This window comes from Bombina bombina, chromosome 1 (assembly GCF_027579735.1).
Source record: "Bombina bombina isolate aBomBom1 chromosome 1, aBomBom1.pri, whole genome shotgun sequence".
NCBI lineage: Eukaryota > Metazoa > Chordata > Amphibia > Anura > Bombinatoridae > Bombina > Bombina bombina.
In genome coordinates, this window is record NC_069499.1 from 48,059,795 (window position 1) to 48,076,616 (window position 16,822).

At 39.9% G+C, this 16,822-nt stretch overlaps 1 protein-coding gene across 1 annotated transcript in view; it reads right to left on the minus strand.

The window, feature by feature from the left end:
* Positions 1 to 16,822, minus strand: part of KTN1 (kinectin 1) — a 394,527-nt gene that overhangs the window by 104,269 nt on the left and 273,436 nt on the right. The window contains 4 exon segments of the mRNA XM_053697334.1: positions 9,681 to 9,771; positions 11,390 to 11,427; positions 12,701 to 12,778; positions 12,854 to 12,944. Coding sequence (XP_053553309.1) covers positions 9,681 to 9,771; positions 11,390 to 11,427; positions 12,701 to 12,778; positions 12,854 to 12,944 — 298 coding nt within the window.

A 16,822-nucleotide genomic window follows, 5' to 3' on the forward strand; every position in this document is an offset into this window, starting at 1 on the left:
TTGGCGCCTAAATGCTTTTAGCGCCAAAAATGACGCAACATCCGGTAACTCCGACACTTTTGGCGCAAAAACGTCAAAAAATGACGCAACTTCCGGTGACAAGTATGACGCCGGAAATACAAAGAAAATTTTTTGCGCCAAAAAAGTCCGCGCCAAGAATGACGCAATAAAATGAAGCATTTTCAGCCCCCGCGAGTCTAACAGCCCACAGAGAAAAAAGTCAAATTTTAAGGTAAGAAAAAACAAAATTTATGCTTACCTGATAAATTCATTTATCCTGTAGTGTGGTCAGTCCACGGGTCATCATTACTTCTGGGATATTATCTCCTCCCCTACAGGAAGTGCAAGAGGATTCACCCAGCAGAGCTGCTATATAGCTCCTCCCCTCTACGTCACCTCCAGTCATTCGACCAAAGGACCAACGAGAAAGGAGAAGCCCAAGGGTGTAGTGGTGACTGGAGTATAATCCAAAAAAATCTTTAGCCTGCCATAAAAAACAGGGCGGGCCGTGGACTGACCACACTACAGGAGAAATGAATTTATCAGGTAAGCATAAATTTTGTTTTCTCCTGTTAAGTGTGGTCAGTCCACGGGTCATCATTACTTCTGGGATACCAATACCAAAGCAAAAGTACACGGATGACGGGAGGGACAGGCAGGCTCTTTATACGGAGGGAACCACTGCCTGAAGAACCTTTCTCCCAAAAACAGCCTCCGAAGAAGCAAAAGTGTCAAATTTGTAAAATTTGGGAAAAGTATGAAGAGAAGACCAAGTTGCAGCCTTGCAAATCTGTTCAACAGAAGCCTCATTCTTAAAGGCCCAAGTGGAAGCCACAGCTCTAGTAGAATGAGCTGTAATTCTTTCAGGAGGCTGCTGTCCAGCAGTCTCATAGGCTAATCGTATTATGCTACGAAGCCAAAAAGAGAGAGAGGTAGCCGAAGCTCTTTGACCTCTCCTCTGACCAGAATAAACGACAAACAGGGAAGACGTTTGACGAAAATCCTTAGTTGCCTGTAGATAAAATTTCAGGGCACGGACTACATCTAGATTGTGTAGCAGACGTTCCTTCTTCGAGGAAGGATTAGGACACAAAGATGGAACAACAATCTCTTGATTGATATTCCTGTTAGTGACCACCTTAGGTAGGAACCCAGGTTTAGTACGCAGAACTACCTTGTCTGAATGAAAAATCAGATAAGGAGAATCACAATGTAAGGCAGATAACTCAGAGACTCTTCGAGCCGAGGAAATAGCCATTAAAAACAGAACTTTCCAAGATAACAACTTGATATCAATGGAATGAAGGGGTTCAAACGGAACACCCTGTAAAACATTAAGAACTAAGTTCAAACTCCATGGCGGAGCAACAGTTTTAAACACAGGCTTGATCCTAGCTAAAGCCTGACAAAAAGCTTGAACGTCCGGAACTTCTGACAGACGTTTGTGTAAAAGAATGGACAGAGCTGAAATCTGTCCCTTTAAAGAACTAGCGGATAACCCCTTTTCTAAACCTTCTTGTAGAAAAGACAATATCCTTGGAATCCTAACCTTACTCCATGAGTAACTCTTGGATTCGCACCAATATAAGTATTTACGCCATATTTTATGGTAAATCCTTCTGGTAACAGGCTTCCTAGCCTGTATTAAGGTATCAATAACTGGCTCAGAAAACCCACGTTTTGATAAAATCAAGCGTTCAATTTCCAAGCAGTCAGCTTCAGAGAAGTTAGATTTTGATGTTTGAATGGACCCTGGATCAGAAGGTCCTGTTTCAGAGGTAGAGACCAAGGCGGACAGGATGACATGTCCACTAGATCTGCATACCAAGTCCTGCGTGGCCATGCAGGTGCTATTAGAATCACTGATGCTCTCTCCTGTTTGATTCTGGCAATCAATCGAGGAAGCATCGGGAAGGGTGGAAACACATAAGCCATCCCGAAGGTCCAATGTGCTGTCAAAGCATCTATCAGAACCGCTCCCGGATCCCTGGATCTGGACCCGTAGCGAGGAAGCTTGGCGTTCTGACGAGACGCCATGAGATCTATCTCTGGTTTGCCCCAACGTCGAAGTATCGGGTCAAAGACCTCCGGATGAAGTTCCCACTCCCCCGGATGAAAAGTCTGACGACTTAAGAAATCCGCCTCCCAGTTCTCCACTCCCGGGATGTGGATTGCAGACAGGTGGCAAGAGTGAGACTCTGCCCAGCGAATTATCTTTGATACTTCCATCATTGCTAGGGAGCTTCTTGTCCCTCCCTGATGGTTGATGTAAGCTACAGTCGTGATGTTGTCCAACTGAAACCTGATGAACCCCCGAGTTGTTAACTGGGGCCAAGCCAGAAGGGCATTGAGAACTGCTCTCAATTCCAGAATGTTTATTGGAAGGAGACTCTCCTCCTGATTCCATAGTCCCTGAGCCTTCAGAGAATTCCAGACAGCGCCCCAACCTAGTAGGCTGGCGTCTGTTGTTACAATTGTCCAGTCTGGCCTGCTGAATGGCATCCCCCTGGACAGGTGTGGCCGATAAAGCCACCATAGAAGAGAATTTCTGGTCTCTTGATTCAGATTCAGAGTGGGGGACAAATCTGAGTAATCCCCATTCCACTGACTTAGCATGCACAATTGCAGCGGTCTGAGATGTAGGCGTGCAAAAGGTACTACGTCCATTGCCGCTACCATTAAGCCGATCACCTCCATGCATTGAGCTACTGACGGGTGTTGAATGGAATGAAGGACACGGCATGCATTTTGAAGCTTTGTTAACCTGTCTTCTGTCAGGTAAATCTTCATTTCTACAGAATCTATCAGAGTCCCCAAGAAGGGAACTCTTGTGAGTGGAAAGAGAGAACTCTTCTTTTCGTTCACCTTCCATCCATGCGACCTTAGAAATGCCAGTACTAACTCTGTATGAGACTTGGCAGTTTGAAAGCTTGAAGCTTGTATCAGAATGTCGTCTAGGTACGGAGCTACCGAAATTCCTCGCGGTCTTAGTACCGCCAGAAGAGTACCCAGAACCTTTGTTAAGATTCTTGGAGCCGTAGCCAGTCCGAATGGAAGAGCTACAAACTGGTAATGCCTGTCTAGAAAGGCAAACCTTAGATACCGGTAATGATTTCTGTGAATCGGTATGTGAAGGTAAGCATCCTTTAAATCCACTGTGGTCATGTACTGACCCTCTTGGATCATGGGCAAAATTGTTCGAATCGTTTCCATCTTGAACGATGGAACTCTTAGGAATTTGTTTAGGATCTTTAAATCCAAGATTGGCCTGAAAGTTCCCTCTTTTTTGGGAACTACAAACAGATTTGAGTAAAACCCTTGTCCTTGTTCCGACCGCGGAACTGGATGGATCACTCCCATTAATAAAAGATCTTGTACGCAGCGCAGAAACGCTTCTTTCTTTCTTTGGTTTGTTGATAACCTTGACAGATGAAATCTCCCTCTTGGGGGAGAGGATTTGAAGTCCAGAAGGTATCCCTGAGATATGATCTCTAATGCCCAGGGATCCTGAACATCTCTTGCCCAAGCCTGGGCGAAGAGAGAAAGTCTGCCCCCTACTAGATCCGGTCCCGGATCGGGGGCCCTCGATTCATGCTGTCTTAGGGGCAGCAGCAGGTTTCCTGGCCTGCTTGCCCTTGTTCCAGGACTGGTTAGGTTTCCAGCCTTGTCTGTAGCGAGCAACAGCTCCTTCCTGTTTTGGTGCAGAGGAAGTTGATGCTGTTCCTGCTTTGAAATTACGAAAGGAACGAAAATTAGACTGTCTAGCCCTTGGTTTGGCTTTGTCCTGAGGCAGGGCATGGCCTTTACCTCCTGTAATGTCAGCGATAATCTCTTTCAACCCGGGCCCGAATAAGGATTGCCCTTTGAAAGGTATATTAAGCAATTTGGATTTAGAAGTAACATCAGCTGACCAGGATTTTAGCCACAGTGTTCTGCGTGCCTGAATGGCAAATCCGGAATTCTTAGCCGTAAGTTTAGTTAAATGTACTACGGCATCTGAAATAAATGAGTTAGCTAACTTAAGGGCTTTAAGTTTGTCTGTAATCTCATCTAGTGTAGATGATTGAAGTGTCTCTTCCAGAGACTCAAACCAAAATGCTGCTGCAGCCGTGACAGGCGCAATACATGCAAGAGGTTGCAATATAAAACCTTGTTGAACAAACATTTTCTTAAGGTAACCCTCTAATTTTTTATCCATTGGATCTGAAAAGGCACAGCTATCCTCCACCAGGATAGTGGTACGCTTAGCTAAAGTAGAAACTGCTCCCTCCACCTTAGGGACCGTTTGCCATAAGTCCCGTGTGGTGGCGTCTATTGGAAACATTTTTCTAAATATCGGAGGGGGTGAGAACGGCACACCGGGCCTATCCCACTCCTTAGTAACAATTTCAGTAAGTCTCTTAGGTATAGGAAAAACATCAGTACTCGCCGGTACCGCAAAATATTTATCCAACCTACACATTTTCTCTGGTATTGCAACTGTGTTACAATCATTCAGAGCCGCTAACACCTCCCCTAGTAATACACGGAGGTTTTCCAGCTTAAATTAAAAATTTGAAATATCTGAATCCAATCTATTTGGATCAGAACCGTCACCCACAGAATGAAGTTCTCCGTCCTCATGTTCTGCCGCCTGTGACGCAGTGTCTGACATGGCCCTAATATTATCAGCGCACTCTGTTCTCACCCCAGAGTGATCACGCTTGCCTCTAAGTTCTGGTAATTTAGCCAAAACTTCAGTCATAACAGTAGCCATATCCTGTAATGTGATTTGAAATGGCCGCCCAGATGTACTCGGCGCTACAATATCACGCACCTCCCGAGCGGGAGATGCAGGTACTGACACGTGAGGCGAGTTAGTCGGCATAACTCTCCCCTCGTTGTCTGGTGAAATATGTTCAATTTGTACAGATTGACTTTTATTTAAAGTAGCATCAATACAGTTAGTACATAAACTTCTATTGGGCTCCACTTTGGCATTAGCACATATAGCACATGTATCTTCCTCTGAATCAGACATGTTTAACACACTAGCAATTAACTAGCAACTTGGAAATGCTTTTTCAAGTAATTTACAATAATATGAAAACGAACTGTGCCTGACAGTTGAAAATAATTAAGTTATAGCATCAATCTTTGTCAGAAATATACAATTTTAGCAAAGGATTGTTCCCATTAGCAAAGGATAACTAACCCAGGCAGCAGAAAAAAATACACAAATAAACGTTTTTTATCACAGTCAACTACAATCTTCACAGCTCTGCTGTGATGATTACCTCCCTCAAAAAAAGGCTTTGGAGATCCCTGAGTTCTGTAGAGATGAACTGGATCATGCAGGAAGAAAATGAACCTCTGACTGAGTTTTTTGATGCGTAGTAAAAGCGCCAAAAATGGCCCCTCCCCCTCACACATAACAGTGAGAGAGATCAGTGAACTGCTTTAATTTAAACAAAAACTATTGCCAAGTGGAAAAAATAGTGCCCAAAACATTTTTTCACCCAGTACCTCAGATAAATAAACGTTTTTACATGCCAGCAAAAAAACGTTTAACCTCAATAAATTAATTGTTATTTAAAACCCATTGCAAGTCCCTGCAAATTAGGTTAAGTCTATGCATACAGTATAAATCCAGTGAAGTACCATTCCCCAGAATACTGAAGTGTAAGATATACATACATGACAGCCTGATACCAGCTACATCTACTGCATTTAAGGCTGAGTTTACATTATAACGGTATGGCAGGATTTTCTCATCAATTCCATGTCAGAAAATAATAAACTGCTACATACCTCTTTGCAGATTAATCTGCCCGCTGTCCCCTGATCTGAAGTTTACCTCTCCTCAGATGGCCGAGAAACAGCAATATGATCTTAACTACTCCGGCTAAAATCATAGAAAAAACTCCGGTAGATTCTTCTTCAAATTCTACCAGAGAATGAATAACACACTCCGGTGCTGCTATAAAATAACAAACTTTTGATTGAAGGTAATAAACTAATTAAATCACCACAGTCCTCTCACACATCCTATCTATTCGTTGGGTGCAAGAGAATGACTGGAGGTGACGTAGAGGGGAGGAGCTATATAGCAGCTCTGCTGGGTGAATCCTCTTGCACTTCCTGTAGGGGAGGAGATAATATCCCAGAAGTAATGATGACCCGTGGACTGACCACACTTAACAGGAGAAAAATTGATTATTCAAATGCATTATCCCAAATAATGAAACTGACTGTCTGAAATAAGGAATATTGAACATCCTGAATCAAGGCAAATAAATGTTTAAACACAAATATTTAGAACTTTATATAAAAGTGCCCAACCATAGCTTAGAGTGTCACAAAAATAAGACTTACTTACCCCAGGACACTCGTCTACATGTAGTAGAAAGCCAAACCAGTACTGAAACGAGAATCAGTAGAGGTAATGGTATATATAAGAGTATATCGTCGATCTGAAAAGGGAGGTAAGAGATGAATCTCTACGACCGATAACAGAGAACCTATGAAATAGACCCCGTAGAAGGAGATCATTGAATTCAAATAGGCAATACTCTCTTCACATCCCTCTGATATTCACTGCACGCTGAGAGGAAAACCGGGCTCCAACCTGCTGCGGAGCGCATATCAACGTAGAATCTAGCACAAACTTACTTCACCACCTCCACGGGAGGCAAAGTTTGTAAAACTGATTTGTGGGTGTGGTGAGGGGTGTATTTGTAGGCATTTTGAGGTTTGGGAAACTTTGCCCCTCCTGGTAGGAATCTATATCCCATACGTCACTAGCTCATGGACTCTTGCTAATTACATGAAAGAAAAAGAAGGATTTGCCGCTTGAAAGAGGGGAAAGATCAGGCAAGATTTTAAAGCAATTCCTTACTCAAAAAACCCTTAACGATTGGGGGAGAATTTTTCTAACACTCCCGGTGTTCACAGACAGGGGAGAAAAAAACGGCTAAGTGAACAGGGCCACTGGAGGGTTTTTAATCTCACATAGAGCCCTAATTTCAGTTTTAGTACCTAGATAATTCCAGGCAAACACCAGCTAGACCTGCCGCTGCACAAAACTCGAAAAGGCGTCTAGGCTGCTCTTATAATAGCATAGTTATCCTTAGGAATAGCATATCCCTTAGAATAATAAACTTCCCCAGACCACTATATTTCCTTTACAGTATAGTGCTCAGTCAGTGCTGCCCAAACTATTTAAATCCCCAAATAAGAGAATTAAGTTCCATTATATCCACTGAGGGAATTAACCCCCAGAAGTGCTGAATCCTTCTAACCTAGAAGGCAAAAGCACTTACCTGAAGATCCAGTTGCAAGGCAGGAACAGCTTCTTAGATGTGAGACACTCCACACTCTGTCAGGGACCTTCGGAAAAAGAAAGAACAGAGTAACCAACCCGGGCTTTCTATAAAGGGGTAGCAATAATGTTAGAGATAAAGCAAAGACAATCTTGCCGCTTTCTAACTGCTAATAGCCACCATTACTCTTACTAAAGAGATTGACATGGACACAGCATATCTGTCACATGAGAAACTTTTGATATACAACTATGCTTGAATTGCACTTCCACCTTTGTAATTTATCTTATTGAATGCACTTTCTGCAACGTTCAATACATTGTGCTCACCAGTAGAGACGTCAATTCCTGAATTCGGGAACATCTGTCCACCATCTCATTGGGCAGATCTTCAACTCCGCTTGTGCAACATTTTGCTAAAAAACATTACAGTAAGCTGCATTCCTTCAGGTGGTGTTCAATTGAGAAAGTGAGACCCCCCAAAAGGGGAGGTAATCTGGAGCAAATGTTGACCAAGAGAGAGATGTATTGGATATTTAGGCTAGGCACAAAGGTTTAAATTCCAGGTATGATCTTATTAATTATTGGGAATAGTTATATCTATTTGATATGTGGTGGCTGACCTCTTTATCTCTTTTGCATAGTAAGTTCTAGTTTTTCACATCATATTTTAAATTGAATATATTTTCATATTAACTTTTTCTCATATCATGAAAAATATATTTTCTATATTCTGATTGTCATAAATGGGTTTGTTAATGGTTCCAAAATAGAATTTGGAGCTTATAAATATCAGGAATCTATTCTTTAGATTTCATTCAGTTAAGGCATATATGAATTATTGTTGGATTAAACTTTATATTAATATGCATTGTAAATGTTGAATATTTGAGGTACATCCATTATCAACTTACATGTTCCGTGATAATTACAATACCATCAATATTGCTTTGTTAGTTGTTTTGCACTGACACAGTTTGTATTTCTTCATAGTCTGTCTATCATCATATGTCCTGTATTGTTTAGCGTCTCAAGCGTTACTATAGTAACTCATTGATTAACTAGGGTAGGGTGTTTCGTTTTTTGCAATAACTTATAGGGTTAAATAATATTTGTTTTAAAGGAAGTTGGCAGACCCTAGCACCTATTGGCTATGACTACGGCGTAAGCCGAAACGCGTAAGCCAGGTGGTGTTACGCTCTCCCTAAAGCTGTTGTTCCCTTGTTTTTGTTTTAATCGATGGAATAAATTTTGAGGTTTAATCTACGAACTGTCCAACTTTATTTTTTGAATGTCAATTCACCAGCAGGACATTTCGTTTTCTTGCACTTTATTTGCCAAGCCTGTTAAAACTCGGCTCTAGAGATTCTTCTCCTCTCCCTCATAGGAAGGTCAAAGGAAACGTCACTGACTCCTCTTACTGTGGACTGGTTGTCAGTCTGAAGCAAGCGTCCCCACTGTGGTGAGTAGCTCCCGAATATACGCAGAGCGTTTGGCGGAGTATTTAAAAGGCCAGCCGGGTCTCACCTGAAGCCGGCACAACCTACATTATCTCACGGGCATATTGGATGTCGAGGTATGTCACCTCAATTTATCAATTGACTCTCTTTCATTTGAGGTTTGGGAGTGGAGGTTGCAGTTATTTATACTTAGAGCACATGTTTTGGTGGCTCAGCACAAAGTGACATTTTATGGACCACTAGAAGGACATTGAGGGTCCCAAACTAACATATCTCTCTGCTTTGTTTATGGACACAGCATAGCCATAAATCCTTGCTTGCAGGGAAAAGTACCCATATTAAAGGATTAAATATCTTCAGACACCATCTTCGCACATCCTCCCTTGACAGAGGCAAAGAGAATGACTGGGGATTATAGGTAAGTGAAGTTACACTAAACAGCTTTGCTGGGGTGCTCTTTGCCTCCTCCTGCTGGCCAGGAGTTGACTATCCCACTAGTAATTGGAATGACGTCGTGAACTCTCCATGTGATAGGAAAGAAAAAAGATTTTGGGTTTCATGCCCCTTTATCTATAAATGAACTATTAATAGGAGCGTGGGTGAAACACTAGCGTAAGCTCTGACCCACTGAACACAAGTCGTTTTGCATCACACCCGTAGCTGGTGTCAGACCCTATAACAACAAACTGCAGCTCCGATAGACCTGCTTTAAACATTAAAATGTGATCTGAGGATACACTTCATGCAGAGTTCCCCTAATTCATTTACATTTGAAAAGCACATGATGCAAGTTATATTTGCATAGCTGCCAAACAGAAGTGTGTAGCTGTTTATCCTTGATGGATGTTGGTCTTGTTAATCTAAACAGTAATAGCAGCAAAAGAGAAAACAAGGATTAAAAGTGATGCCTAGAAACTTACGTTGTTCTTCGTCCTTTGTTGCTCCACTGCAGACTTCAGAGATTCCAGCTCATTATGCAGATTTGTAATATTTGTGTCCTTCTCTGCAAGTCTAAATATTGATGCTTGTGTTAGTTGAAAGTTATTTATAAAGAGCAGAAGCATAAACGCACCCAGCAAATACACTAGTATATACAAGTGCAAAACAGCCCCCCTAGTGTACACAGATATTCCTACTGAATTATCATGAATAACACCACCGGGAAGGTCTAAAACCCAATATTTTTCTATTATGGTTCAAATAGAACATACAATGTTAAACATCTTTACAATTTACTTCTATTATCAAACTTTCTTTGTTTTCTTGTTATCCTCTGTGGAAAAGCAGGAAGGTATGTTCAGGAGTGTGCACGTGTCTGCAGCAGTTTTGCAACAATGTTATACATCAGCAAGAGCGCTAGATGTCAGCACTATTTCCTGTCATGTACTGCTCCAGGCGTACACGCTACCTATCTAGATATTTCTTCAACAAAGAATAACATAGGAAAGATGCAAAATTGATAATAGAAGTAAATTGAAAACTTTTTTTAAATTGTATTCTCTATCTGAATCATGAAAGAAAATCTTTGTGTTTCATGTCCCTTTAAGTGCAGGATCTTTAAACCTGTTTTGCTGCATGTACCATCTATGATTTAAACAGAGTATGTTATCAGAACAGAGACCCAGTGGAGAGGACAGTTAAGTAGGAGACACAGTGTATCCATGTAAGTTTGTGGTTCTTGCATATATCTAAGTAAAGAGGAGCCAGAGCAACTAGGATTTTACTTAGTTACCAACATTATGTGTGGTTCCATATAAACCTTTACACAAAAATTAAATAAATGCATCAACCCCTGCACTAGTATGCCAAGCGTCCTTGTGTAACTCATTACATTGGCACAACAAACAACACAATATAACAGACAAGCAACCTATACAAAAAGTTTTTTTTTTTTTAAATTAGCAGTAAAGCAGGGTTTCATTACAGTAATGCAAAACTAGGGGGACACAAGGTGTCTAACAACATGACAAAAAACTGCAGAATATTTATAAAACATAATGAGGTCCTATTAAACACAAACATCAACATGGTCTCTATTGGTTAGGTACAGGATATAAAGTTTCCTGTCCAGATAAGATTTTTCAGCTAGTGAACTTTTAACTTCATCTGCAGATAATTTATTAGATAATGCTCTGAAGATGACACAGAAGGGCTCATTCACTCACCCTAACATTTCTATATACTCCTTAAACCATGAGCAAATATTCATGTAAATTACTACTTGAACGCAATACAGTTTTAAAAAAGTATAAAAGATGGTATCTAAGTAAGCTCTGTTTAAAGACTTGCTGTCATACAGAGAATTGGTACATAAACTGTGAAGGGGAAATAAAACCATGTTTTCATATTTCTCTAACTAAGATGTGATATAACATTTTGATATAACATACAAAATAAATCTCTGCTGTGCCTAAAAGCTATGAGAGGACGTCCTACTCTATGACCAATGATTTCACCATTTGCATGTGTTATGAAGTCACATTAAATATATGCAGAGTATACATCAGCTGTAAAGTGATGAATTGCTAAATAGCTACATATAAAATGTTTAAAAAGTCTCTCTATAAACGACTTGCAAAATGACAGTAAAACCTTGAAGGGTTAAAAGCACAAGACCATTCTCACTTACGCCTTTAATAGTTCCTCACTTTGGGCTGCTGCTGAGATCTGCAGTTAAGGAGAGTAACAACATTACAATTACAAATCATGGTATTTATAAAAAAAAAAAAATCATACTGCACTGTAATTAATTTATTTTGTTCAAAATTAAACTCATGATTCAAGCAGAGCACACGATTATGTATTTAGAAATTATATTTTACTTCTATTAGCCAATTTAACCAATTCTCTAGGTATTTTTTGTTGAAAAGCATACCACAGGGGCAGTAAAGCAATACTAGGAGCTAGCTGCTGATTGGTGACTATACACATATGTCTCTTGTCATTGGATCACCAGATGTGTTCAGCTAGCACCCAGTAGTGCAATGCAGCTCTGAAGCAGGCTTTTAAAGGGCTATTAAACAGTTAATATCTATTCAAAGCAAAGATAAGTCTGAGAATAATATGTAGATGTATTTTTACAATTAAGTGTAAAGTTTTAGTTTCTATAAAATACTCTAGTCACTATAAAGTAATGGACACCACCATTTTTGAACTAGTTTTCTATTTCTCTCTTCTGCTGAGAAAAATTGGGCACATACATTATTCAATACAATAAAACAGAGTTTGTGCAAACAAGACTTGTTTGTCTCTCTTATCGTCTGTTTTAATATCTGTCCCCAATTTTCCTCAGCAGGAGAGTAAGATAAGTGGCAAAAGCTTAAAGGGACATTTTAAATTGAATATTGTTTCTGGCCACTACTTCTGATGACATCACGATCTGGCCTGCATATGGCATCCAATCACAAAAGGCTCACTAGTTGGATTCAACAGACTGTCAATGTGATTAAGCAGAGTGCCTAAATTTAGCCCAGATAGTGACGTAATCAGTGGGCGGAGCTAGGCAGCTATTGCAAAGTGTCCAGAAACAATATTCATTTTAAAAGATGACAGAGGCTATTTGCATCTTAATCTAGATTAAGACTAATGACTAAGTTGTAGACTATGACATTAAGTTAAAATATGGCAGCAGCCATTACTTTATAGAAACTAAGTGGAATTTAGTTAAATTATAGTAAAGTGAGACAAAATAAATAATGAATGTATATTGGAATTTTGTTTCCCTATTATATTACAATCTGTATTTTTATATTAATCATTTTGCAGAGGTTAAAAGAAAATATGTTTTCTATAATCTATTTTTAACCTCTTTAGCACTAAACTGGAATAATTTGAAGACTATTTAACCATTTGGCTACCAGGAATGGTTTCAATTGCAGCCAAGCGTATGGAACGATTACAGGTTTCCCGGTGAAGTTTGTGGAACTATATCAGTTCATACCTGCTGCATTTGCTGATCGTGTTTTTGCTGTAGTTCCCACGCCTGAACTTTCAAAATCTCTCTTTCATTCTTTAAATCCTGTTGAGTACCAAGCATGTGTCAGTATGTTCTTCTCATTAACCCCTTAAGAACTCGCACAACACGAGACATCACCTGTAATTCCCGAGTTTTGTGAGCGACTTCTTCCTCCCTCTCGCTTAGCTTCGCAAGCGCATTCTTTAGCTCCTCCTCCTGCTTCTTGAGCCTGGAAGATGAAAACCCTTAACATAAATTGCACAAGAATAGAAAAACAAAAACGAGAGACGGACAGACAGACAAATCTGTGAGTGTGCGTTACATAAAATGGATGTTAGATCAGAAAATGCAAAGTAACATACATTAGCACAGTAATTCTATTTGGTACACAAATGAAAAATAGTGGTATTACGTCAGTGTAACAATTTATTTACAAATATCAGATTACTATGTAACTTTCAGTATTAAAAGATGGAGTTCAGTAGGGAAGATCAAATATAGATACTTAGCAACAAGGTCATGTGATCATCATAATTTGAGTCTTTTCAGCAAAAGGACTTTACATAAAGGGAAACGAAACCCAAAAGTTTTCTTTCATGAATCCAAGAAATCATACCATTTTAATAAAAGAGACACTAGAGTCAAAATTAAACTTTCATGATTCAGATAGAGCATGCAATTTTAAGCAACTTTCTAATTAACTCCTACTATACATTTTTCTTCCTTCTCTTGGTATCTTTATTTGAAAAGCAAGAATTTATGTTTAAGAGCCTGCCCATTTTTGGTTCAGAGCCTGGGTTGCACTTGTTTATTGGTGGCTAAGCAAGCGTTAGCCAGGGTGCTAAACAAAAATGGGCCGGCTCCTTAGCTTAAATTCCTATTTTTTTCAAATAAAGATACAAATAGAAGGAAGAAACATTGATAATAGGAGTAAAGTAGAAAGTTACATAAAATTGCATGCTCTATCTAAATCATGAAAGAAAAAAAACATAATTTATGTAAGAACTTACCTGATAAATTCATTTCTTTCATATTAGCAAGAGTCCATGAGCTAGTGGGATATACATTCCTACCAGGAGGGGCAAAGTTTCCCAAACCTCAAAATGCCTATAAATACACCCCTCACCACACCCACAAATCAGTTTAACGAATAGCCAAGAAGTGGGGTGATAAGAAAAAAGTGCGAAAGCATAAAAAATAAGGAATTGGAATAATTGTGCTTTATACAAAAAAATCATAACCACCACAAAAAAGGGTGGGCCTCATGGACTCTTGCTAATATGAAAGAAATGAATTTATCAAGTAAGTTCTTACATAAATTATGTTTTCTTTCATGTAATTAGCAAGAGTCCATGAGCTAGTGACGTATGGGATAATGAATACCCAAGATGTGGATCTTTCCACGCAAAAGTCACTAGAGAGGGAGGGATAAAATAAAGACAGCCAATTCCTGCTGAAAATAATCCACACCCAAAATAAAGTTTACATGAAAACATAAGCAGAAGATTCAAACTGAAACAGCTGCCTGAAGTACTTTTCTACCAAAAGCTGCTTCAGAAGAAGAAAACACATCAAAATGGTAGAATTTAGTAAAAGTATGCAAAGAAGACCAAGTTGCTGCTTTGCAAATTTGATCAACCGAAGCTTCATTCCTAAACGCCCAGGAAGTAGAAACTGACCTAGTAGAATGAGCTGTAATCCTCTGAGGCGGAGTTTTACCCGACTCAACATAGGCATGGTGAATTAAAGATTTCAACCAAGATGCCAAAGAAATGGCAGAAGCTTTCTGGCCTTTTCTAGAACTGGAAAAGATAACAAATAGACTAGAAGTCTTTCGGAAAGTCTTAGTAGCTTCAACATAATATTTCAAAGCTCTAACAACATCCAAAGAAATGCAATGATTTCTCCTTAGAATTCTTAGGATTAGGGCATAATGAAGGAACTACAATTTCTCTACTAATGTTGTTGGAATTCACAACCTTAGGTAAAAATTCAAAGAAGTTCGCTACACTGCCTTATCCTGATGAAAAATCAGAAAAGGAGACTCACAAGAAAGAGCAGACAATTCAGAGACTCTTCTGGCAGAAGAGATGGCCAAAAGGAACAAAACTTTCCAAGAAAGTAATTTAATGTCCAATGAATGCATAGGTTCAAACGGAGGAGCTTGAAGAGCCCCCAGAACCAAATTCAAACTCCAAGGAGGAGAAATTGACTTAATGACAGGTTTAATACGAACCAAGGCTTGTACAAAACAATGAATATCAGGAAGATTAGCAATCTTTCTGTGAAAAAGAACAGAAAGAGCAGAGATTTGACCTTTCAAGGAACTTGCGGACAAACCTTTATCTAAACCATCCTGAAGAAACTGATAAAATTCTCGGAATTCTAAAAGAATGCCAGGAAAAATGATGAGAAAGACACCAAGAAATATAAGTCTTCCAGACTCTATAATATATCTCTCTAGATACAGATTTACGAGCCTGTAACATAGTATTAATCACAGAGTCAGAGAAACCTCTTTGACCAAGAATCAAGCATTCAATCTCCCTACCTTTAAATTTAAGGATTTGAGATCCTGATGGAAAAAAGGACCTTGCGACAGAAGGTCTGGTCTTAACGGAAGAGTCCACGGTTGGCAAGAGGCCATCCGCACAAGATCCGCATACCAAAACCTGTGAGGCCATGCTGGAGCTACCAGCAGAACAAACGAGCATTCCTTCAGAATCTTGGAGATTACTCTTGGAAGAAGAACTAGAGGCGGAAAGATATAGGCAGGATGATACTTCCAAGGAAGTGATAATGCATCCACTGCCTCCGCCTGAGGATCCCGGGATCTGGACAGATAACTGGGAAGTTTCTTGTTTAGATGAGAAGCCATCAGATCTATTTCTGGAAGTTCCCACATTTGAACAATCTGAAGAAATACCTCTGGGTGAAGAGACCATTCGCCCGGATGCAACGTTTGGCGACTGAGATAATCCGCTTCCCAATTGTCTATTCCTGGAATATGAACCGCAGAGATTAGACAGGAGCTGGATTCCGCCCAAACCAGAATTCGAGATTCTTCTTTCATAGCCAGAGGACTGTGAGTCCCTCCTTGATGATTGATGTATGCCACAGTTGTGACATTGTCTGTCTGAAAACAAATGAACGATTCTCTCTTCAGAAGAGGCCAAGACTGAAGAGCTCTGAAAATTGCATAGAGTTCCAAAATATTGATCGGTAATCTCACCTCCTGAGATTCCCAAACCCCTTGTGCTGTCAGAGACCCCCACACAGCTCCCCAACCTGTAAGACTTGCATCTGTTGAAATCACAGTCCAGGTCGGAAGAACAAAAGAAGCCCCCTGAACTAAACAATGGTGATCTGTCCACCACGTCAGAGAGTGTCGTACAATCGGTTTTTAAAGATATTAATTGAGATATCTTTGTGTAATCCCTGCACCACTGGTTCAGCATACAGAGCTGAAGAGGCCGCATGTGAAAACGAGCAAAGGGGATCGCGTCCGATGCAGCAGTCATAAGACCTAGAATTTCCATGCATAAGGCTACCGAAGGGAAAGATTGTGACTGAAGGTTTCGACAAGCTGATATCAACTTTAGATGTCTCATGTCTATCAAAGATAGAGTCATGGATACTGAATCTATCTGAAAACCTAAAAAGGTTACCTAAGTCTGAGGAATCAATGAACTTTTTGGTAAATTGATCCTCCAACCATGATGTTGAAGAAACAACACAAGTCGATTCGAATGAGATTCTGCTAAATATGAAGACTGAGCAAGTACCAAGATATCGTCCAAATAAGGAATACCACAATACCCTGTTCTCTGATTACAGACAGAAGGGCACTGAGAACCTTCGTAAAAAATTCTTGGAGCTGTAGCTAGGCCAAACGGCAGAGCCACAAACTGGTAATGCTTATCTAGGAAAGAGAATCTCAGAAACTGATAGTGATCTGGATGAATCGGAATATGCAGATATGCATCCTGTAAATCTATAGTAGACATATAATGCCCTTGTTGAACAAAAGGCAGGATAGTCCTTACAGTTACCATTTTGAATGTTGGTAATCCTTACATAACGATTCAATATTTTTAGATCCAGAAC